General features: G+C 45.2%; 1 protein-coding gene across 2 annotated transcripts; it reads left to right on the top strand.

Moving 5' to 3' along the window:
- The first annotated feature begins 7,800 nt into the window (after positions 1 to 7,800).
- CHRNA6 (cholinergic receptor nicotinic alpha 6 subunit) lies at positions 7,801 to 22,664 on the top strand. Of its 2 annotated transcripts, XM_061404611.1 has the most exons (6): positions 7,801 to 8,519; positions 10,868 to 11,007; positions 16,812 to 16,856; positions 17,960 to 18,069; positions 18,170 to 19,148; positions 21,445 to 22,664. In XM_061404611.1, exons 1-6 carry the CDS (start codon positions 8,441 to 8,443, stop codon positions 21,574 to 21,576), a joined length of 1,485 nt encoding a protein of 494 aa, XP_061260595.1. In that variant the 5' UTR covers positions 7,801 to 8,440; the 3' UTR covers positions 21,577 to 22,664. The 2 variants fall into 2 exon arrangements, with proteins under 2 accessions (XP_061260595.1, XP_061260596.1); XM_061404612.1 differs by lacking the exons at positions 7,801 to 8,519; positions 10,868 to 11,007 and adding an exon at positions 13,652 to 15,401.
- The last annotated feature ends 1,303 nt before the right edge of the window (positions 22,665 to 23,967 follow it).

The following is a 23,967-nucleotide window of genomic DNA, read 5'->3' as shown; positions in this document are numbered from 1 at the left end:
GGTTTCACCTGCCCCCAACCTAAAAAATAAAAGGCTGAGATAATGTTTAACACCTGCCAGAAAGGGACATCGAGGGAATTATCTCGGAGTCGATGATGTTCTATTTTGCTTTTTCGTGGACAGAGAATCTTCTGTATGGTGTATATTCTTTGTTACTTGTTGAGATGCTTTTGGTTCCTAATAAGAGGTCATTTTACATTTACATTTTACATTTAAAGTTGCTCAGTCGTGTCCGACTCTTTGCAACCCCTTGGACTATACAGTCCATGGAATTCTCCAGGCCAGAATACTGGAGTGGGTAGCTGTTCCCTTCTCGAGGGGATCTTCCCAACCCAGGGATTGAACCCAGGTCTCCCACATTGCAGGAGGATTCTTTACCAGCTGAGCCATGATAAGAAGTCAGTTTTTGTAAATGTGCATGGGTACTTGAAAAAATAAATATGCATTTTCTATAGGTATATTTCAATGTCTGTCACTGTGCCCAGAAGGTAGTAGGACTTGGTCAACGCTGAAGTCAAATGAGCCTTTTTTTTTTTTTTTAACCTCCAACACAGGGCATGTATGGCAACTTCAGAATAGGTTTTTGCTTTGTGACATACAAATTTGCTGGGATGTGTCTGTCCCAGAAACGTCTGACTCTATAATATCAGAGATGTGCTCTGCAGATCGGCTGTGTGGGAACCTTCTGGCAGCTCTCTGGAGGACTTCCTCAGGGGAGTGGAGTTGACCACCTGCATCAGGATCAGCTTGGGAGCTTTTTAAAGATGCAGCTTCTGGGCCCAACCCCAGGCCTGTGGATCAGAATTTCTGAGGATGAAGCCAGAGTCCATCCTTTTAAGACTGTCTTCCCACCTGGATTCTGAGGCGCTCGGACATTTGAGAACCACGACAGAGGAGCCTAGCAGGCTGCAGTCCGTAAGGCTGCAAAGAGTTGGACCCGATGAAGCGACTTAGCATGCATGTATATCAGGAACATGTACATCTTATTTGAAAGAATAAGAAAACTGTATCACTGTGGGAAGAAGCACTCTTGCTTCCTGGGTCCTCCCACTGCTCCCCCAGGTCTGCTGAACACATGGAAATGTTGCTCTATGAAAGAAGGGAGTGAATGTGCGTTGCCCCTGTGGTACATCAGTAGCTGCTATTACATACTGTTTCTGATTAGATCCTCATCACAACGCTGTGAGATGCTGTAGTGGGGTACACGGTGGACAGGACACAGGTCCTGACCCCCTGTGAATGTGACTTTCTATCTTCAGTGGGTTTTTTGGTTGTTGTTGTTGTTAGCTATAAATCATTAATCTGAAAACTTCTTGAAAATTTATTTATTTTTATTATAGTTGATTTGCAGTGTTGTGTTAATTTCTGCTGTACAGCAAAGTGATTCAGTTATTGAAAAGCAGAGATATTACTTTGCCAACAAAGGTCCGTCTAGTCAAGGCTATGGTTTTTCCAGTGGTCATGTATGGATGTCAGAGTTGGACTGTGAAGAAAGCTGAGAGCCAATAAATGGATGCTTTTGAACTGTGGTGTTGGAGAAGACTCTTGAGAGTCCCTTGGACTGCTAGGAGATCCAACCAGTCCATCCTAAAGGAGATCAGTCCTGGGTGTTCATTGGAAGGACTGATGGTGAAGCTGAAACTCCAATACTTTGAAGCTGAAACTCCAACTCTTCGCATGGTCACCTCATGCGAAGAGTTGACTCATTGGAAAAGACCCTGATGCTGGGAGGGATTGGGGGCAGGAAGAGAAGGGGACGACAGAGGATGAAATGGCTGGATGGCATCACCGACTCAATGGACATGAGCTTGTGTAAACTCCGGGAGTTGGTGATGGACAGGGAGGCCTGGCGTGCTGCGATTCATGGGGTCGCAAAGAATCGGACACGACTGGGCGACTGAACTGAACTGATCCTCTTTTCCATCGCAGTCCATCACGGGATATTGAATGTAGTGCCCTGTGCTATACAGTAGGACCTTGCTGTTTATCCACACTCTGCATGAAAGCTTGCATCTGCTAATCCCAACCTCCAACTCCTTTCCTCTCCAACCCACTTCCCCTTGGTAACCACAAGACTTCTCTATGTCTGTTTTCTGTTTCCATTTCAGAGATAGGTTCGTTTGTATCATATTTTAGATTCCACATCTGAGCAATACTACATGGTACTTGTCTTTGTCTGAATTACTTCACTTATTATGATAATCTCCAGTTACATCCACATTGCTGCAAATGGCATTGCTTCATCCTTTTTATGGCTGAGTAGTATTCCACTGTGTACATGGACCACATCTTCTTCCTCCATTCATCTGAAATGTGACCTTTTTTGAGAAAGTCTTTACAAGATGTGATTAAAGTGAAGGATCTGGAGATGATTTTATCCTGGATTACCCAGTAGGATCTAAATCGTATGACCACTTTCTTTACCAGAGACCAAAAGGAGACGGCACAGTCAGACAGGAAAAGGCCACGTAATGATAGAGGCAGAGGGTGCCACAAGCCAAGGAGCACCTGGAGCCCCCAGAAACTGGAAGAGGAGAGGATGGATCCTCCCCTCGAGCCTTCAGAGGAAGTGTGCTCCCGCCCATATCTTGACTTTGGACTGCTGGCCTTGGGAATTATGAAAGAAAAACTTCCGTTATATTAAGCCACCTAGTTTATGGTAATTTGTTATAGCAGCCGCTGGGAAACTAATACCGATTGGTGTTGTTATTTCTAGTCATAGAACTGGGTCTGCTGTAGTGGAATACATTCTATTACCATAACTGCTGGCCCCTAGGACAATGGTCACCTTGAACTGATTCTTCCTCCGAGGGCATTTATGATTTAAGCACATTTCTTTCTCCTGTGTTAGACCCAGAGATCATTGCTACCCATTTAGTGCAGTGAAAAGTCTGGGGAAGTTAGAAAATTCCCAGTGTCCTGGGCAGGAATCACTGGCTGGAAGAGCGTGGTACTTCGTGATGTTCACAGCACAGCCAGCAACAGCACCCCCAAACATGGCCGTGGCTGTAACCCCACACTCCTGGAGTAGGGAGCTCACCTGAGCCCGAGGCAGGGCAATCCCCTGGGCTTTCACTCGTGTCTGGTCCTGTGTCCATCATTTCAACTCCCTGCACAAATTAGCCTTGACCTTCCCAGCTCACATGAGGGATGCACTGGGAATAATAACAAAGTTAGTGCTAACCGTGGCCCATTTCAGTAACAACCCCCTAAAAATACATCAGGTTTATAAAGTATTCATGAATCTGAAAGCACTTGAGTGTAGGTTTAAAGCGAAAGCATTGCCTCTAGATTTAGACAGACCTAGATTGGAATCCTAACTCAGACATGTGGCTGCTACGGTGGACCGTCTGAGCGCCAACGTCCTCACTTAACAAAACTGGTCTCACCTCTGCGGAATGCTGTGTGGATTAAAACAAAACAGAGGTGACACAGGGCTTAGCCTTGTGATTGGATAAGAAGTACCGAGAGAGAGCCGTCATTATTATTCAATGTCTGAACATTGTAACGAGCTTCCTACTTTTACTGCTTGAACCCAGCCCAAGTTCTAAGGCGTTCTCTATTTCTTAAAATTTACTTGGACAAAATGTGGGCATTGTAAAGTTCATTTGAGCCTCTTTTATGAGCTATTTATTAAAAGTTTGTGGTCTAAAATGACCACGTAATTTGAATATTACCTTTTTGCTATTTTATTTTTCTTGTGTGGGAAATGTCAAGTGGGGTGGATTTGAAATGCTACTGACTAGGGATATTAAACATGTGAGTGTTTAATGACAGTTTAAAAAAAAAGCAAAGCCAAGCATATGGGATCATTAAATTATTGAAGATGTTTTGCTGCAGTGGATTTATAAATAATACATGTTTAAAAGGTTATTTCCTTTACATTTCTTTAGGGAAAACTGAGGAGTCTTTTCATTTGAGTTTAAAGAGAACTGACAGTGGGGAAAAGGTCAATGAAATGTTCATTCATGCAATCTCTATGCCCCAAATCCCTGAAACTTCAAATAAGAACATAACCAATTTTACGGAACCGTATCAAATAGTCTACTTTATTTGTAGAGCAGAATGAGGCAACAGCTTTAATTTAGCAGCTAGGGAGGGAAAAGCTTAAAATATATTAATAAAAGAGTTTCATATTAACCAGTATCATTTCCCCCCCACCCCCGAAGAAAACCTCCAAATTGAAGTTTGCTTCTACGGATAAAATCCAAAAAGGAAGCCAACAATTAGTCTCTGAAGCCTATCAATTTCCTGACACACTAGCTTTTTAAGGTGCTAACCTCTTTTTTTGCTGCACCATGTGGAAAATCCCAATGACCACAGATTAAACCCCTGCCCCCAGCCATGGAAGCTCGATGTCTTAACAGCTGGACCACCAGGGAAGTCCTAATTGCCTGACACAGTAGCTCTTTAGAATATGTTATTCTGAAAAAAAAGGATATGTAGATGTTGCATGGCTTGTGGTGTCATGTATATTGTTCAGATAAACTACCATTTTTTTTTGAGCCCTTAAAACTATTTTGCTCCAACCAAGACCCGCAATGATATTAATAACGGTGCTCAATATGGTGGCACACATGCTATAAGGAGAATATTAATAAATATTTTATTTTATAAATAAATTTATTTACAAATAAAATTAATAAACATTTAGAATAATATTCTAAATGTCACTAAGCGCTTCTCTGGTAGTTCAGTTGCTAAAGAATCTGCCTGCAGTGCAGGAGACCCGGGTTCAATCTCTGGGTCAGGAAGATCCCCTGGAGAAGGAAATGGCAACCCACTCCAGTACTCTTGCCTGGAAAATCCCATGGACAGAGGAGCCTGGCTGGCTAAATAACATGTCACTAAATAACAACAACAACCCAAAAAAAGAAAAAGGGAGGATGTGGAGTGACTAGGGACAGATCCTAGGAAGATGATGGAACCAATTGCAGTTGCCTCTACCCAGGGCTGCCCTCCACAGCTCTGGAACCCCCAGGAATTGTATGACACATGGTGTTTGATGCACATGGAGGGGCGGGCACAGAATCCAGAGTCTGTATCAGATATTCATGGTCCTGAAGAAAGTTAAGATCCACCTCTCCTTCCCTTTTCCCTTTGGAGCTGGCCGAGAGGAAGGAGGAGGTGCAGGTTAAGCGGGGGAAGGAGAAACACCCCAGCTCTTCCCATGTTAATTAACCTCTCACCTCCAGGCAGCCTTTCCACCTCCATAAACCATGATCAGTAACGTGAAACTTTCAGCTGGTTCAATAAGGCGAAGCAAAAACTAATCACAGAATGTGAAGTTGAAACGGTACAGCAACATCAGGAAAAGACACACTGTCTTCGAACTTTTATTACTTGAATTAAAAAAAATTTTTTTTGAAACTGTGCTTGTTTTCCCCTGTATGCTTAGTCTTAACCTCTTTCTCTGTAATTTTCAAAAATGGTTTGAAGTCCATAATTCAATGACAAAATTCGAGCATTTTTCTGATGAGGGGATAGTTTAAACATTTTCTTTGAATGGGAGAATGCTTTTACTTTACAGGCTTTTAAAATATACTCTTCCTGAAAATATTTAAAATATATTTTTAAACATTTTAAGAAATAGTTTTAAAAATACATTTAAAACATGTTCAGGCTTTAGATTCACTTAATCGTGTTACTTATTTGTACCATTAAGAGAGTGAGTAAAAATTCCATGAAAAATTGGGTAAAGAGAGATTAAAGGATTGATGTTACCGAATTTAATCACATCTTTCTGATGATGGCAGGTCTCAGGGGATGCTAAGTACTGGGGCCAGAATCCAAACCTGTCTGACTCTAAAGTCCATGTTCTTTCCTCTGCCTCCCTCACCTCTGGTGAGGTCCCTCTGTGACCCCCTCCCACCCACAAAGTTTCCCCATCCCCCACTCTGCACCTTAGCACGGGGGACAGACGTCTGCATGCTCCTGGAAGAAAGAAAGGCTGATTCTGGATGAATCCCATCAGAACCCTTCCTCTAGAGGGGCTCTTTAAGCTGACAGGGGATAGCTACATAGAAGGATGGTTGGACAAAACAGAAGATATGAGATATCGTTTTCCTGCGAGACTGCAGTGTGTATCTGTTAGAAAGTATGAAGGACAAATCCATCAAAGCCTGAGAAATAGAACCAGTAGAGAATGTTGTTGGTGCTTTGAAAACAGCCAACCTGGTTTGGGTTTTACCCTAAAAACTAGAGAGGCATAGCCCCGTTTCGGGGTATGTGGTGGCTTTTCATCCATCACGGTAAAGTGTTGTCCAGATACTTTTTCTGCAAACTCCTCATGACATTTTGGCAAAGGACAAAAGCCCCTGTGCTTCAAGGCGACTGACTAACATCTTAAGGTGACATATCTGAGGCACCCAGCCCAGCATTTGGGCTAAGTATGGTGCTAAATAGACGACCGTTCTTGCCGGAGATACAAGGCCAGTGTAATTGAGAGGGAAACTGTTGGTCTAAACTCTGCACAGCTGCCGAATGTAGTGTCTGTGATAATGTCATGGAATGCTTGGATGGGAGGACCCTGGGGCATCATCTTCGGTCTAACTCCTTTTCTTTTTTCCCTCAGCTTTAGTGAGGTGTAATTGACCAATAGAAAGTGTGACGATTTGATATACGTTATATTGTGAAATGAGCACCACGATTAGGCTAACGCATCATTCACATCACCATGATCCATTTGTGTTGAGGGGATGGTTAAGAACACTTGAGATCTATTTTCTTCGCAAATTTCAAAGATATGGTAACTGTAGTCCCCGGGCTATACATCAGATCACCAGCACTTACCCATCTATGACTGAAAGGTTCTGCCCTTCGGCCAACGCACATCATCACCCCTATCCCACTTCCTACCAACATGCCATCCTACGCTCTGCTTCTGTGAGTCTGGAATTTTTTAGATTCCACATGCACATGAAATCATACAGTATTTGTCTGCTTCTGGCTTATTTCACTGAGCTTAATGTCTCCAGGTTCATCCGTGTTGTCACAAACGGATTTCTTTCTTTTGCATGGCTGAATAGTATTCTATTACATGCACACATACACATGTATCACAACTTCTTCATTCATTCATCCATTGTGGGACAGCAGGTTGTCTCCATATCTTGTGAATAATAACGCTGCAACAATCATGGGAGTCCAGATACTGCTCTGAGAAATTGCTTTCATTTCCTTTGGATATATTCCCAGAGGTGAGATTGCTAGATCGTACGGTAGTCCTAGTTTTAATTTTTTGAGGAACCTTTCTACTGTTTTCCAGAGTGGCTGCACCAGTTTACCTTCCACACACTGTACAGGGATCCCCTTTTCTCCACTAACACTTGTTAGCTCTTGTCTTCTTACAACATCATCTTGGTAGGTAGGAGGTGATACCTCCTAATTGTGGTTAGATTCACATTTCCTGACGATTAACCCTAACCCTAGCCCTCTTCATATACCCATTGGCCATCTGTGTCTTCCTTGGAAAAATGTCTATTCAGGTCCTTTGACCATTTCTCAACTGGGATTTATTCATTTGCTCTTGAGTTTTATGAGTTCCTTACATATTTTGGATATGAACCCCTTATTTGAGTTGCCAATAAATGCCCCCATTCTGTAGGTTGTCTTCTCATTTTGCTGCTAACTGACCCTTAACCAACACCAAAATCTGGCCAGAAAGCATAATTCATCAGAAGGTTATTGACACAACTTACAGAGGAAAGAAGCAAATGATAAGAAAATGAACTGTGACAAGGATGTCTAAATAAACAGAGCAGTCCAGTTGGCATCATGTGTTCAGTATTCATTTGTCTCATTCTCAGGAGGCTGATCTCAAGTCCCTGTAGGACCATCTCTGAGCTCAGAAGGACCTGGCACTAGAAGTCAGACAAAACCAAATTAATTCTGTCCTCCCAGAGCCGCACCTAACAGGGACTCCTATTTTAGAACGTTTTCTGGTAACAAGGTTAAGCCCTGATGGGCTAGAGAACTCAGTGAATCAGAATACACGCATTGGGACCTGGCAGGCGCTTTACCTACAGCTGCAGCTCAGGAAAGGCGTGTTCGCTGCCCTCAGGACTGTGGCTGGGAAAAGATGCTCAGCAAAGATGCACTATCCATGACAGAGTTTTCCATCCCTCCTCGGGGCTGTCTGCCCGGCCGCCCCTCCCGCTTCTCCTCCTCTTCGCTCCTGCACGAGAAGCGATCTGGGGTGTCAGGAGATGAGATGACTCATCTGCTATCAGATTGAGTCCTTTGGGTTTGCCCTTTTGGTTGGCTTCAGCCTCCGATGTTGGGAACGACCGTGTTATATTGTGAAGGTTTTCATTTCCTGGAAAAGACACTTGGACTGCAGTGGACTCTGGCGATTTAAAGTCCAGTGTGAGTGGCTGGCTGAGAGCTCTTTGTTTTCCATAATCCTTTGACTGGGACAAGAAATCAGAGTGTTTTAATCATGCTGCCCCGCGGGGGTCAGGGAGCCCTTCGCTTTGCGCTGTGTGTCTGGTGGTGTGTATTTGCTCTGTGCTTTAAAGGTAGGTTTTATTTCTGCTTTTTCTCGTATTCGCTTTTTAGCTGCGTGTATATACGCTTCTATGTGTGCGCCACTGAGCAGAGATGGGATACTCTATGGATAAATATGGAGAGTGTTTGTACAGGAGTTACTCCTCACACAGCTGTTAATTAACCTATTCGTTTTTAATTGGTTGACTTAACATGTAAAATGAGATTGGGGGGAATGGGATGGGGAGGACAAGAAAACTTTGTAAACCATATTTTATTTTATTTTCCCAATGAAAATATGCAACAGTAACAATGGCACAGTTTCCTGTCTGTCTTTGCCATGGATGCGTTCAATTTCTTCTTCTGTGTTTACATGTGTTTTCAGAACTGTGCTTTATTAGCTGATACTATTCCTCAATCTATGAAGCCTTTCGTTTCGTAGGTAATTGCCTTTGTTTGGGGAAATATGTTATATCCCTGTCCTGGGGTATGTCTCAAGAGGAAGGTCATTCATTTTCAAAGTTAGGACTTAGAAACAGACAGCTGCTGCTCTGTCCATATCTACAAAGCCACACCTCCACGTGTGGTTGGCTTTGCAGGGATTTGCTTGTCAAGACTCACGGAGGGTTCATCTGCAATGTCTCAAAAGAAAAGTAAAATCTTAAAGGAGGAAAATAGGGAACAGGAGGATTTTTGTATTACCTGTTTTATGGAGAAATATCTTTATCATTATTAATAAAGATGGCAGACAATGATGGTTTATGTCTAAAATTGTTCTTTCCTGTCTTAACAGACTTATAGAACAAACTTATAGTTGACTAGAGGAAGGGGTAGTTAGGGAGTTTGAGATGGACATGTACGCACAGCTATATTTAAAATCGGTAACCAACAAGGATCTACTGTATAGCACATGGAGCTCTGCTCAATGTTACGTGGGAGCCTGGATGGGAGAGTTGTTTGGGGGAGAATGGATACGTGTATATGTAGGGCTGAGTCCCTTCACTGTCCACCTGAAATTATCACAACATTTTTAATCGGTTATACCCCAAGACAAAATAAAAAGTTCAAGAAAAAAAATTGTTCTTTCCTGCTGAAATCTCAATGTTTTCGTGTTTTCAAATGCATTTGGCAAAGAACAGGTTTTATTTAGCAGTATAACAGCTACCATTTCATTTGTTTTTGCCTAGTAAGTTGTGCAACTGCTTAAATTTTTTTTCTTTCAGGGCATAAATCCCTTTGGGAAATTTATAGCCTAATATTTCAGGTATCAAATTTGACTTCTATGAGGAAGAATAGGAAAAGGGCATTAATGAGATGAATTATGTCAAATGAAGGCAAGTACCCTACATTTAATGCATTCTTGGGAAAATACAAAGAAATATGATTACATTATTGTCTGAAACTGAATGACCGAAAGAGCTATTGCTTAAGAACTTTGGGGGTTCTTTAAAAAATATTTCCAGCAAAATTTTCCTTAGAAACTTTGCACTCTCACACATCTCCAAGATAATTGAAGTTGAAAGTTGATTTTAAAAAGGAGGAGGGCTTAAGACCTTAATAAACTTGCTAGCTATTTGTGTTTGTTTGATGAAGTTTCCCCAGCTACACACCCTTCTGGTTGTAGAAACAAAGGCCAGTCAGATCAGTCCTTTGACAAGAAAGAGCAGGGCTTTTCTTTTTTTTTTTTTTATTTAGTTCATGAATTAATTTTCAGCGGCGCTGGGTCCTCACTGCTGTGTGTGGGCTTGCTGTAACTGTGTGGGCTTCTCAGTGGCTCTCCTGGTGTGGAGCACAGTCCTCACTGCTGTGTGTGGGCTTGCTGTAACTGTGTGGGCTTCTCAGTGGCTCTCCTGGTGTGGAGCACAGTCCTCACTGCTGTGTGTGGGCTTGCTGTAACTGTGTGGGCTTCTCAGTGGCTCTCCTGGTGTGGAGCACAGACTCTAGGGCACACAGGCTTCAGCAGTTGTGGTGCACAGGCTTAGTTACCTCGTGGCATGTGGGATCTTCCCGGACCAGGGATCAAACCCACGTCCCCTGCATTGGCAGGAAGAGTCTTACCATTACACTGGACCACCAGGCAAGTTCAGGACTGCAATTACTAGATCAGCGAGACGGTGAGTTCTGTTCAGTGATGGAGCTGCCACCCGCTTGGAAGCGCTCTTCCCAGCAACACTTTGTTTATCCTCTCACCAGTCCTGAGAGGAAGGCCCAACTCTTGTCATCTCCATGACAAAGGCTAGGAGCCCGGCCAAGAGGGCCAGGTGATGTGGTCCTGGTGGATGCTGGTGCCCATGCCCGCCTCCTGGGGAGGGAAGGCCCTGGAACCTCCCCGGGGGCACGTTCTCTGCTTCTCTAACTCCTCCCTCTGTTTGGCCCAAAGGCTGTGCCGGCTGTGCATCGGAGGAGAGGCTCTTTCACAAGCTGTTCGCTCATTATAACCAGTTCATCAGGCCCGTGGAGAATGTTTCCGACCCGATCACTGTGTATTTTGAAGTGGCCATCACACAGCTGGCTGATGTGGTAAGCGCGAGGGGGTCACCACATACCACGTGGCCTCAAGGGGCTCCAACTCTGAGGGCTCTGAGCAATTCCCACTGACTGCACGGGGGTAAATAAGGGGATTTAAAAGAACTCTCTGGCAGTCCAGTGGGCAGTACTCCATGCTGGACTCCAAGGGCCCAGGTTTGAACTCAGGTCGGGAAACTAAGATCTCACAAGCCATGTGGCTCAGCCAAAAAAAAAAAAAGCAAAATCTTGAAAAAAAAAAAATAATAGGAACAATCAAGAATCTACGAAGTACCGGCCCTTCAAAGCTGGCCCATTGCAAGGGATCCGCTCCCCCGAGGATGCTGTCATTATTTCTGTTCAGTTCAGTTCAGTCACTCAGTTATGTCCAACTCTTTGCGACCCCATGGACTGCAGCAGGCCAGGCCTCCCTGTCCATCACCAACTCCCGGAGTTTACTCAGACTCATGTCCATCGAGTCAGTGATGCCATCCAACCATCTCATCCTCTGTCATCCCCTTCTCCTCCCACCTTCAATCTTTCCCAGCATCGTCTTTTCAAATGAGTCAGTTCTTTGCAACAGGTGGCCAGAGTATTGGAGTTTCAGCTTCAGCATCAGTCCTTCCAATGAATATTCAGGACTGATTTCTTTTAGGATGGACTGGTTGGATCTCCTTGCAGTCTAAGGGACTCTCAAGAGTCTTCCCCAACACCACAGTTCAAAAGCATCAATTCTTCAGCACTCAACTTTCTTTATGGTCCAACTCTCACATCCATACATGACTACTGGAAAAACCATAGGTTTGACTAGACGGACCTTTGTTGGCAAAATAATATATTTATTTCTGTTAAGGTAGTGTATTTCTGGAAATGCTCTTAGAACCAGTTTATGAAGCCAAGAGGCGAAGGAGGGGCAGTTGAAGGGGGAATACAAAAGGAGTTGACTTCGTCGTGCACCTATTATGTGCCAGTGTCTACACTTCGTGGATGTCCTTTGCATCTTATAGCTAGGGAGACAGCAGCTCAGGTCAGCCACGCTCCTAACGACACATGGTTACAGAGGGCAGCACTGCAGCTCAGTCAAGCCTGTTTAACCGCTACGCTCGTGCCTCTTTTACTCTACAGATGAATTGCTCTAAGTCTCCTGTGTTACAGAATAAAGAAAAAGTTCACTTTCTTATTATACAGGGTTCCATCGAGTCCTGAGAAGCAGATGGGTGTTTGGAGGTCTTCATTTAAATTAATTGGTACCCTGTTCAAGGGCAGGGAGGATGAGAGTTCTTTGTTTTGAACAATCTTGGCACCTAGGTGCTGGCAGAGGAGGTGTGGGGCCTGATGCCCCAGTACGGGGCGGGTTCTGGACTCCAAGCGTGGCAGGGGCAGGCTGGCGCGAGGCTCTGGACATGGACCAAATTCTAGAAATAGGCAGGCTCCTGAGGGGCGTGCGGACCATCTGTGAGACGCTGGTGTACAGACAGACGGCACATGGACTGGGTACGGGGGCAGCCCCAGACAGGGAGGAGCCCTCCTTCTGCTCAGCTTTGCTTGGGAGAAATGGTGGTGGCCCCAGGCGCGCCTAGGGGGACGCCCTTGGATAAGGATGTGAAGTCTTGGGCCCGCCCATCGTGTTTCTCCAGCCCATGCTTCCCAGGGGGCCAGGCTGGCCCTGGCCCATCCTCTGGCTTCTGGCCCAGGCTGGAAGTGTGTATACGCTGGTAAACACTGATTTTAGAAGATGAGCCAGATGTTTTCTCCCACCTAGATGGGACCACTCATTCTTTTTATTTTTTTAAATTAGCATTGAGTTCATTGGTTCCTTTTTAAAAAATAATTTTACGCACTTATTTATTTTTGGCTGTGCTAAATAAACTTATTCATTTGGGCTTCATTGCTGCTCAAGCTTTTCTCTAGTTGCGGCTAGCAGGGGCTACTCTAGTTATGGTGCGAGGGCTTCTCACAGGGGTGGTTACTCTACTGCGGAGCATGAGCTCTAGAGTGAGTCAGCTTCAGCAGCTGTGGCTCATGGGCTCTGCAGCACAGAGTAGGCAGTTGCGGCTCATGGGCTTAGTTGCTCCACAGCTTGTGGGATCTTCCCTGATCAGGGATCGAACTCGTGTCTTCTGCATTGGCAAGTGGATTCTTTACTGCTGAGCCACCAGGGAAGCCCCCACTCATTCCTTTAATAAATGTTACAATGTTGTATTAATTTCTGTTGTACAGCAAAGTGATTCAGTTAGATATATGTAATATATATACATTTTTTAAAAAAAAATTCTTTTCCACTATGGTTTATCATAGGATATTGTGCTATACAATAGAACCTGTTGTTCATTCATTCTATATTTAATAAATTACTTCTGCTAGCCCCAACTTCCCACTTTCTCATTTCTAATGTAAGCATTTAGCTGCAAATTTCATTCTCAGAACTGTTTTTATCAGTGTCTGTCATATTTTGATGTATTAGGGTTTTGTTCCCACTCAGTTCTATGTATTTTAAAAGCTTCCCTTTGAGACCTTCTCTTTGACTCATGGATTATTTAGAAATTTAATTTCCATGGATTTAGAGACTTCCCTGTTGTCTCTTTGTTACTGATTTCTAGTCTGATTCCATTGTGGTAAGAAGCACACTATGATTCCAGCTTTTCAAAATTTTTGAGGTTTGTTTGATGGCTCATGATAAGGATATGATCTATCTTGGTTAATATTCCATTCATGCTTGAAAAAGGGTGTGTTCTGCTGTTTTTGAGTGGCGTGTCTGTATACATCGATTGGATTCTGTTGTTCAGATTGTCCCTATTTTGGCTGATTTCTGTCAAGCAATTCTATTGGCTGCTGGGAATCTCTAACTCTAACTGGGGATTTATCTGTTTCTTTTTTCAGATCTACCAGTTTCTGTTTCCTATAATTCTGTTTTTGGTGCACACAGTTAGGATCATTATGTCCTCCTATAGGATTAAATCTTCTATCATTACTTAATGTCCCTCTTTGTCTTTAGAAATTTTTTCCCTCTGCGTTACTTTGTCCGATATCACTATCGCAGTCCTAATTAGTATTTTGGAGGCTACCTGTTCTCATGCGGAGCACCGGAAGTCTCTGTGGGCCATATGCGTGGTCGCCACTGAGTCATGGTGAGGCCTGGGGGTGACTGTGATGCAATAAAGCCCAGGCGTGCAATTACCAACCCCCTTCTAGAAGATTCTAGGCCAGCTGCTGCTGTTTGAGCCTCACGCTTGGCGTTAGAACACCAGAGAGCTCTACACAGAAGTGTGTTTGCTGCTGCATAGAATGACCTTGGCCACAAAGTTTACTGACTGAAGGATCTTCAGAGTAGGAGTGTTTCTACTGCCCCGCCTCATGGAGCCAGGACAGAGCCCCTGGCCTGTGTTTCTGGTGGCCTGGCATACCTGCAATGACAAATGGAAGGCTTTCAAAACGTAGCCCACCTGGCCTTTCTGATCTCAGCCTCTGAAACTGTTGCTACTGCTCCAGAATCGAGTCCACTTAAAACTGTAATTCCAATCCTTTAATTCAATCAAGGTGTCAACTCATTTATTTTCCCAAGAAAGAGATACAGGGTGATGGTTCCAAGAATGCAGGGTGGCATTGTGGGGTCTCGGGCCTCCTTCGCCTGCGCTGTCTGATAGCAGTTCCCATGGCCGTTGGTGTGGTCTGACACTGGATGGAGAATGAGACTTTCCCAACCAGGTCCTGATCCATAAATTTGGCTGACATCTCTGGGGATGTCTACCCTCCATGAAACAGGTCCACACCACCTGGAGCTCCGCCAGGCTGCGGAAGTACAGAGGGGAGAAGGGATACCGGGTGCTATTGCCAGCTGATTTTAATCCTCTGAACACAGCGTTCTAGCTCACGGCGTGCTCTGGTTCTCCGAACAGTGTATAAGTGGGCAGAGAGGAAGAGTCTTTGGAAGACGTTTATAACTGTCGCCTCTGAGACCTTTCTGGGTTGCAGAGCTAGTCCGCTCCCGACTGACAGCCGATGGATTTATTGACAAGGCCCCTGCTGGAATCTGCAGGTCACAAGGTGACCCTCCTATGAGCAGAAGGCACTGTCCTTAGACTTGGGTAATTGTAAAGTCATGGACAAGCATAGTCCATTTCTTTGCCTGCTCTGACCAATAGAAAGCAGTTAAGGAAACTCCTTTGAAAACCCTGGGGCTTACCATGACTTGACACAAACCTCTTTGGAGAAGGAAGCTGATGAGAAATTTTTTTCCTCTGCATTACTTTGTTGCTGATGAGGTCTCCAAGGAGCGTTTTCTGGGGGGCGTGGAGAACTGCAGAGCAGCTCAGGGAACCCCAGTAGGCTGGTGTCCAACGTGGCTACCGCTCTCTGAGCTGTGAGCTGTTCTCTCTGGAAGGTGCTCCTGTGTCTGGGGTAGAAACGTGGTAAGTGTTGGGAACCCACTGCTGCACTACTGACCATCAACAACCTCCTAGCATTGCACTGTGAGGTCGCTGAAGGTTCTGGATGTGTCTTCAGTATCTACTCCACTGGGAGGTGGTAGCTACTTAGGAACACACTATATCTGGGATGTCCACCTGGAATGCATTTCTTCCAGAGAGCTCTGTGACCCTCTGCCGGTCATTTAGGTACTTACTTAAACCATCTCCTCAGAGAAGCCTTCCTGCTTCACCCTGTCTAAAAGAAATGTATATGCACGTGTGCACACACACACATGCACACACCACTCAATCCCTCTTTATTTTTTCCCGTAAGACTTATCACTGTCTTACATTATGTGTGTGTGTGTGTGTTAGTTCCTCAGTTGTGTCTGACTGTTTGTGACCCCATGGACTGTAGCCCACCAGGCTCCCCTGTCCGTGGGGATTCTCCAGACAAGAATACCGAATGGGTTGCCATTGCCTTCTCCAGGGGATCTTTCCAACTCAGGGATCGAACATGGGTCTCTTGCATTGCAGGCAGATTCTTTACCACCTGAGCCACCAGGGAAGCATCTTACATTGTATCATATATCTATTTTTGATTTTCTGTCTCCTCAGGTAATAGCTTAGATACACACACATGTGTGTTAGTCGCTTAGTCGTGTCCGACTCTTTGCATGGACCGTAGCCCACCAGGTTCCTCTGTCCATGGGATTTCCCAGGCAAGAATACTGGAGTGGGTTGCCATTCCCTTCTCCATCAGACACACATAGGTAGGGGTATTTTCCAATCCTGGTTATTTCTATAACCTCAGCATTTATAGAGCACATAGTAGGTACTCAATAAATATTTGTTAATGAATGAGTGAAGCAATCAGCAGTGGCTTGGGCAGGAGTGAGAGATGTGTTGTGGGGAGTGGCAGGATCCAGCTGAAAGGCTCCATGGTGAGCTGAGCTGACACCTTGAGGGGTGGCTGGACTCAGGACTGAGAGCCTAGAGGGTGCTGGGGCACAGCCAGGGAAAAAGATCACAAAACAATGAAGCCCTCCACCATCTGCTGGATGGCCCCTCCCTCCTCCCACTCTCCATTCTCTCCCTTCTTTTCTTTCATGAGATCAGAAGGCTTTGTGGGCTGCAGAGGTCAGAAAGCCTTCACAGAAAAAGTGAAGCTTCAATCAGATTTGAAAGACAATAGTAAAGCCACATTTCCTTTTGAAGTCAACAGGGTGGGGACCAGTGTGGAAATATTGTATTTCTGGTTGATTTTTATAAGTTGCCTTTTCAGTCTTCTTTGTTTTCCTCCATTAGCATGAACTCAGCTCAGCTCTTTCTAGCTGTGATTTTTGCTCTAAGATTCACTTCTCTTAGCAGGTACATTTGAGGCTAAAAAAAAACATTGTTTCCTCTTCCCAGGATGAAGTAAACCAGATCATGGAAACCAACCTGTGGCTACGTCACGTATGTGTCTATGTCACTTACGCTTCTCTGGGAACTATGTCACTGACGTGTCAGTTTAATAATGTCCAGTGGATAAAACCCACTAAAACTCCCTCTTTCCATCTCCAGTTTATGACAGAGAATAAAATATTGTCTATCTCCAAACCCCAAACTTCAATCTGGTAACAGCTGCCTGGCTGCAAACTTCAGGTGCAGAACCTAGGGATAAAGTTCTCACTGACTCCGGCCTTTGAAGGTCTCCTATTTTTGTTTGTATCTTGAGCTCCAGAGCCAGATGCTTACCCGCTCTTTGATTCTGCTGTGGCTTGGATTCCCACTATTTGGTTTAATCAGTCATGCCATCTTATTCTTCCTTTTGCTCTTAATCTTTTATGCAGATTTTGTAATAAACCTGCCATCCTACTATCTTTTTATTATTAGAGATGGATTGCTACCAGAGATTGAACATAGTCTATGGAATGTGGAAACTGAGTCTATAAACTTGATCAGCTAATCAATAATCAATAGATGCATATCTAATATCTAGTGGATAACCTATTTTTGCCCCAATCAGCTCAACCACCTTGTTCCCCTTGAGTTTAATCTCCCAGCTTTTGGTAGAAACCAAAGTAAAGTGAAAGTCGCTCAGTCATGTCCGACTCTTTGCGACCCCATGGACTATACAGTCCATGGAATTCTCCAGGCCAGGATACTGGAGTGGGCAGTCTTTCCCTTCTCCAGGGATCTTCCCAACTCAGGGATCGAACCCAGGTCTCCCGCATTGCAGGTGGATTCTTTACCAACTGAGCCACCAGGGAAGCCCAAGAATATTGGAGTGGGTAGCCTATCCCTTCTCCCAGTGGATCTTCCCAACCCAGGAATCAAACCAGAGTCTCCTGCATTTCCACATTCAAAGGGCCATATTCAATCTCTAGTAACAATCCACTTCTAATAGTAAAAGATAGTAAGATGATAGGTTTATTGCAAAATCTGCATAAAAGAATAAGAGCAAAAGGAAGAATAAGTTGGAATGACTGATTTTTCAAAAAAATGTTGAACCAATATAGGACTAACATATTAGAAGTAAGTGAAGAATTTTTTAAACTGACTCCTATTTCCTGCAGATCTGGAATGATTATAAACTGCGTTGGGACCCCACGGAATATGACGGCATTGAGACTCTCCGTGTTCCTGCCGAGATGATCTGGAAGCCCGACATCGTTCTCTACAACAAGTATGCGCACCCCACAGCCAGTCTTTTTCCAAAGCTGCCTTTGGTGCAGGTGGACCTGAAGCGCAGGGGAGTCACTAACAGTGTCTGATTTACTTTGCAGTGCGGTCGGCGACTTCCAAGTCAAAGGCAAGACAAAAGCTCTTCTTAAATACGATGGCATGATAACCTGGACTCCACCAGCGATTTTTAAGAGTTCCTGTCCAATGGACATCACTTTTTTCCCTTTTGACCATCAAAATTGTTCCCTGAAATTTGGTTCCTGGACTTACGACAAAGCTGAAATTGACCTTCTAATCATTGGCTCTAAAGTGGACATGAATGAGTTTTGGGAGAACAGCGAGTGGGAAATTGTCGACGCTTCTGGCTACAAGCATGACATAAAGTACAACTGTTGTGAAGAGATATACACAGACATCACCTACTCTTTCTACATCAGGAGGCTCCCAATGTTTTACACCATTAATCTGATCATCCCCTGCCTCTTTATCTCGTTCCTCACTGTCTTGGTCTTCTACCTCCCTTCTGACTGTGGTGAAAAGGTGACTCTTTGCATTTCAGTGCTGCTTTCTCTGACTGTGTTTTTGCTGGTGATCACAGAAACCATCCCGTCCACGTCTCTCGTGATCCCCCTGGTGGGCGAATACCTGCTCTTCACCATGATCTTCGTCACCCTGTCCATCGTGGTCACGGTGTTTGTGTTAAACATCCACTATCGCACCCCGACCACTCACAGCATGCCCACGTGGGTGAAGGCGGTCTTCCTCCGGCTGTTACCCCAGATGCTGATGATGAAGAGGCCTCTGGACAAGATGAAGGAGACAGGAGCTCATAGAAACCCCAAAGGAGTCTCCAGTAGGCCTGCCAAAGTCAAGTTTGAGCATCACAAAGAGCCCAGACTTCTTAAAGAATGCTGCCACTGTCATAGATCTGGTGAGCCTGCCACCAGCAAGAGACGATTAAGTCATCAGCCTTTACAGTGGATGGCTGAAAATTCAGAGCTCTCGCCTGAAGTAGAAGATGTAATCGATAGTGTTCATTTCATAGCAGAAAACATGAAGACCCAAAATGAAACAAAGGAGGTAAATGCATGAGTCTTCTAGCCTGTCCACCCACAGCAGTCCTAGGGGCCCTGCATAGAACCCTAGTCTGAACTCCAGCGTGAGTTCTGTTTGCAAGACAGTCAGAGAGTGGGTGCCCTGAGATCCAGCTCTGTGATGCTGCAGTTATGGGTGAACTGCCCTGGGTGAAGGGATGGAGTAAGGGGTAGCCTCAGAGCAAATCTTTGCCTCCAGAAATGTCAACTCAAGTGAAATCTGGTTAAAACAAACACTCAGGGCAATCTTGGTTTAGTTAGACTGAGAGCCCCTGCTTAAGGAAGGCTGGGAGAGGGAAGAGCCAGCCGAGGGATAGGACGGAATGCTGCAGCTCCGATCGCACTCAGTAGACCTGACAGGGATGCAGGTGCTGGTGGGATGAGCTTCGGGGATATTTTTAGCATCAACTCAGTCGGCTCCTGCTGCCCAGGGCCTAACTATAGCAGGATAGACCTCCCCATCCTCCAGAGAGAGAGCTCAAGAAATGTATGCCAACTTTCCATCCCATCACGATGACTAGCTAGGCGCCTCTGAAAACTCATGCCAGGGCTCTGGGTCTGACCTGATGGCAGCTGCCAGCATCCATATCTCCTGATGAAAGGACATCGCAGACCTGAAGTTTGACCATTGGTGCCAGGGAGGACAGTGAGTGCGTGTCACACAGGTGCAGGGGGGGTTGGTATCAGCAGCAGGTGAGCCTGGGACTCCCTTCTGTGAGGACACCTTCATCAAACCTAGGGGACAGTTGCTCTGACTTCAGGACCACCAGGTAGGGCCCTTGGAGCTTGGGAACAGGAAGGGCAGGAGAGGTATAAGGAACTCTCCACTCTAGTGTGATGCCAGGGTCTAGAGGGCTGCTGGCTCCTGATGGGGGACCATCATCCTGCAGAGCTTATGCCCCACCCTCTGCTGCCTCAAACCCAGTTCCTGGACTTGCCGCAGGGTCAGGGATTCCATGGTGCTCATGAAAAGAGTGGGTGAAAAATGTCCCCGCTCCATCAGTTAACAATGGATGCTGTAGCCGTCAAGCCATCAGTCACTGCCGTCACCCCCAGCTGTGCACCCTGAGGGGCCTCAGGATGGAGAAAGTGGGATGCTGGCCCTAGACAGATAAGGTGCACATCCAAGGAATGATTTCCATAAGCCCAGACTCTTGCCTCTTCCTACCTATAGAAAAGCAGTAAACTCATTAACTTGAGATGTCTGGTTTTCTTTGATTAACAGTAATCTTTTTAAAAACTTAAAAAACAATTGAAGGATAGTTGATTTACAATGTTGTGCTAGTTTCTGCTGTACAGCAAAGTGACTCAGTTATACATATATATATACATTCTTTTTAAGTATTCTTGTTTATCCCAGGAGATTGTGTAGGAATAAGCCAGGATATATAGGAGGTTTTGCAAGAAAAACTAGCCAGTTGAAACATCAAAGGATGACTGTGGCACTCAGATGCAACAGAATGTTCTGCAACATCATCTTCTGATATTCTGACTACCTGGTCTTTGTTGCAAAATCTTATTATCCTGGCTCCTCCCTTACCTCTTCAGGGCAGTCCCTCAGAGTAATCTCAGAGGCTGCCTCCCAGGCTTGAAGTCCTCAGAAAATCCACGAATAGAACATAAGTCTCGAGGGGGAGGGAGGGAGGCTCAAGAGGGAGAGCCTTACATTTATATAATTATGACTGATTCGAGTTGCTGGACAACAGAAACCAACACAATATTGTAAAGCAATTTTGCTCCAATTAAAAATAAATTAATCCTCAACTTTCAGGTTGTGCTTTTTTCTCAGTTAATGCAAGAATGGAGCAATCTGAGCAGCTCTTTCAGGGCTGCTACTTGCAGCCAGGCTGGAGAAGGGAATGACAACCCACTCCAGTATTCTTGCCTGGAAAATCCCACAGACAGAGGAGGCTGGCGGGCTACAGTCCACGGGGTCGCAAAGAGTCAGACGCGACTGAGCGACCTACACACACACACACACACACACACACACACACACACACACTTGCAGTCAGGAGAAGCCCTGTGTGCCCTGCGGGAGCCTGCTGACTCTGCAGCCCTCTGCCCCAGGACTGATGGCGCACACAAACCCTCCGTCTGCAGACAAACGGTTGTTCTCTGTGCACACTACGGAGGAGACATGGGTTAACCAGAATCATAGGGATATTTGCTTTAAAAATTGTCAGCGAATCTTCTATGCAAAGGAGGCAGCTTATATTTGAAACAGAGCTTATCTCCCATGGTTTTCAGTTTTTACAGATGCTTGACATTTTGTCTTTCAGGTAGAGGACGACTGGAAATACGTGGCCATGGTGGTGGACAGGGTGTTCCTGTGGGTGTTTATAATCGTCTGTGTGTTTGGAACTGTAGGGCTGTTTCTCCAGCCGCTCCTGGGGAACACAGGGCATTCGTAAGGATGGATTTTCCCTTCATCTTCAGACATGTACAGACGCTGCGTTTATTCTCCCATCACCAGGAAATGGATAGAAAACTTCCCACCAGGTCCCCATCTAGATAGAAAAAGAGGGCCTTACTGCCAATGGCAAGCCTGGATGGCCCTCCCTCGGGGGTGCAGAGGGGTGCTTTAAGACCCCAGGGTCTGGGACCTGATACCGGAGCCCAGAGTTGGCAGCCCCTGCAGGCTTTTCTTGTCTGTACATGTTGGGCTTCCGGGGACATGATCGACCCACAGTCCAGTGAGACACGGAATCAAAGCTGAGCCACGCTAAGAGGTGTTCTTCTGCTTCTCCAGTTTATATACTTCTTGGTATAACGGACACCTGCCAGACATGCAACCCTGGACCTTGGACTTGCTGATGCCAGCAGCACCCGTGACCTTGTGTGCGCTTCTTTCTCGTGCTTGTCTCTGTGACGTGGAGCCCACACTGCGGCATTATTTGACACAGTAATTGGTCAAAAGGAACAGCAGGTAGTCGGTCTACCCTTTGAAAAAAATCGTATTGAAGTATAGTTGATTTTTAATGTTGTGTGAGTTTCTGCTACACAGCAAAGTGACTCAGTTATACACACACACACATATCTGTTCTTTTGCAGATTCTTTTCTGCTATGGTTTATCGTAGGATATGAATATAGTTCCCTGTGATGAACAGCAGGCCTTGTTTACCCATTCTATATATACTCCATTTGCTAATCCCAAACTCCCAGTCCTTCCCTCCCCCCAACCATTCCCCTGGATGTAATTAGACTCATCTGGCAAGAGACTTCAGAAGTGACCAGCACTGTGGGAGGCATGCCGTGGACTCAGAAATAGGCTCTGTCCACACACTTAGAGCTTTTTAGGAAAAGTCGTAAACACGGAGATCTCCAGGGCCAGGGGTCACGTGGGGAATGTAACCAGAGCAGTGCAGAGCATGGTGAGCTCTGGCTGGCAGACCTGGGGCAACCTTTGCTGTGGGTCCAAACGGTATCTCTCCTCCTTAGCCATTTCCACTTGTTCTGCATAGCTGAGACTGAAAATAAAAGTGTTTCTTCTCGAAGGAATGGTGATCTTGTATTCGGAGTATTTCCTTTTTCTGAGAGGGAGAACCTTGGATATTCTGTTTTATTCTACTCTCACTTATTATTTTATTTTTTGTATACACTTATCATAACAATTTTAAAGATGCATTTTAAAGTAGGAAAAAAAAAAACTACCCTGACACAGGAACTAATTTCATTTTGCCTTTTCCACTGGAGTCCCTGTCTAAAGGCACACATAATTGGACACCTCAGGTTTACCTTTCAGTTTTATATTTTGCTATTTTCTCAACATCGTGTCAGCAGCCTTTCTCAGTGATGGTGTGCAGTCGTGAAGTATAACTTTTGTGATTGCATAACCTCTGTTGTGTTGATGCACTACGGCTTCTATTTCTGATATCCACCAGGGTTCTTGACCTTCTCTTAATGGAAATTGATAGGAGGCCCTACGAGAAATCCGGGCAAGGCTTTATTGAGGTTTCTGTGGCCGAGGAGGGAGCGCAAACAAGCATCCGGCGCCCTTGCTCGCTCCTGGAGGCACGCCGGGCAGCCACGGGGGTCCAGGGCTCCCACTGGAGAGGTGGCTTCGGTGGTCTGCCCACCTCTTTGGTGGTGCTGAGTGCGGGGGCAGAGTACCCTGCTTTTGCTTCCGACTCTTCAGAAGTGTCAGTTGGGTTTTTGGTCTGTGTATCTCGTCCAGAATTTGCCCAGCTGCTCACGCACGCAGCTGGTTTTAGTTCCTTGCAGTCTCTTTGTGCTCTGTTGCTGGAGGAGACGTTTGTCCAGGGGCAGGCCCTGCAGCAGAGGGTCCCGGGTCCCAGCCTGACTCACTACCGCATGCTAATTCTTCCGTGTCTACTTCATCCCGGGGCTTAAGGCCCACTCTGGTACCCGAGGCACAGGTTATTCTGTTTGAAAGTCTTTTAACGCATCATGTCATATGAGTAGAGTGCCTCTGTTTCGTCTGTCTTCACAGAGAGAGTTCCTTGTTTTTTGATACATTTTTTTAAACTATTAAGCCAAGTCACTATTTCCTGTCATTGTTTAAATTTTAATTGTGGTGAATACACATCACAAAGGGCACCTTCTCAACCATTCGAAGTGTACAGTTCAGTGGAATTAACTAACATTAATTAACATTCCCACTGCTGTGCAACCTTTCCCACCATCCATCCCCAAAATGCTTCGTCTTGCAAAACTAAACTCTTGCAAACTCTTGCAAAACTGCACCCGTGAAGCAATAAATTTTGAATGTTTTTTTGAGGAGCCACCATGCTCTTTTCCATACCAGCTGCACCATTTTCCATTCTCACCACCAGTGCACAGG

This window comes from Bos javanicus, chromosome 27, assembly GCF_032452875.1.
Source record: "Bos javanicus breed banteng chromosome 27, ARS-OSU_banteng_1.0, whole genome shotgun sequence".
Taxonomy (NCBI): Eukaryota; Metazoa; Chordata; class Mammalia; order Artiodactyla; family Bovidae; genus Bos; species Bos javanicus.
Note: the sequence above shows the minus strand (reverse complement) of the source record. Positions and strands in the feature narration are given on the sequence as shown.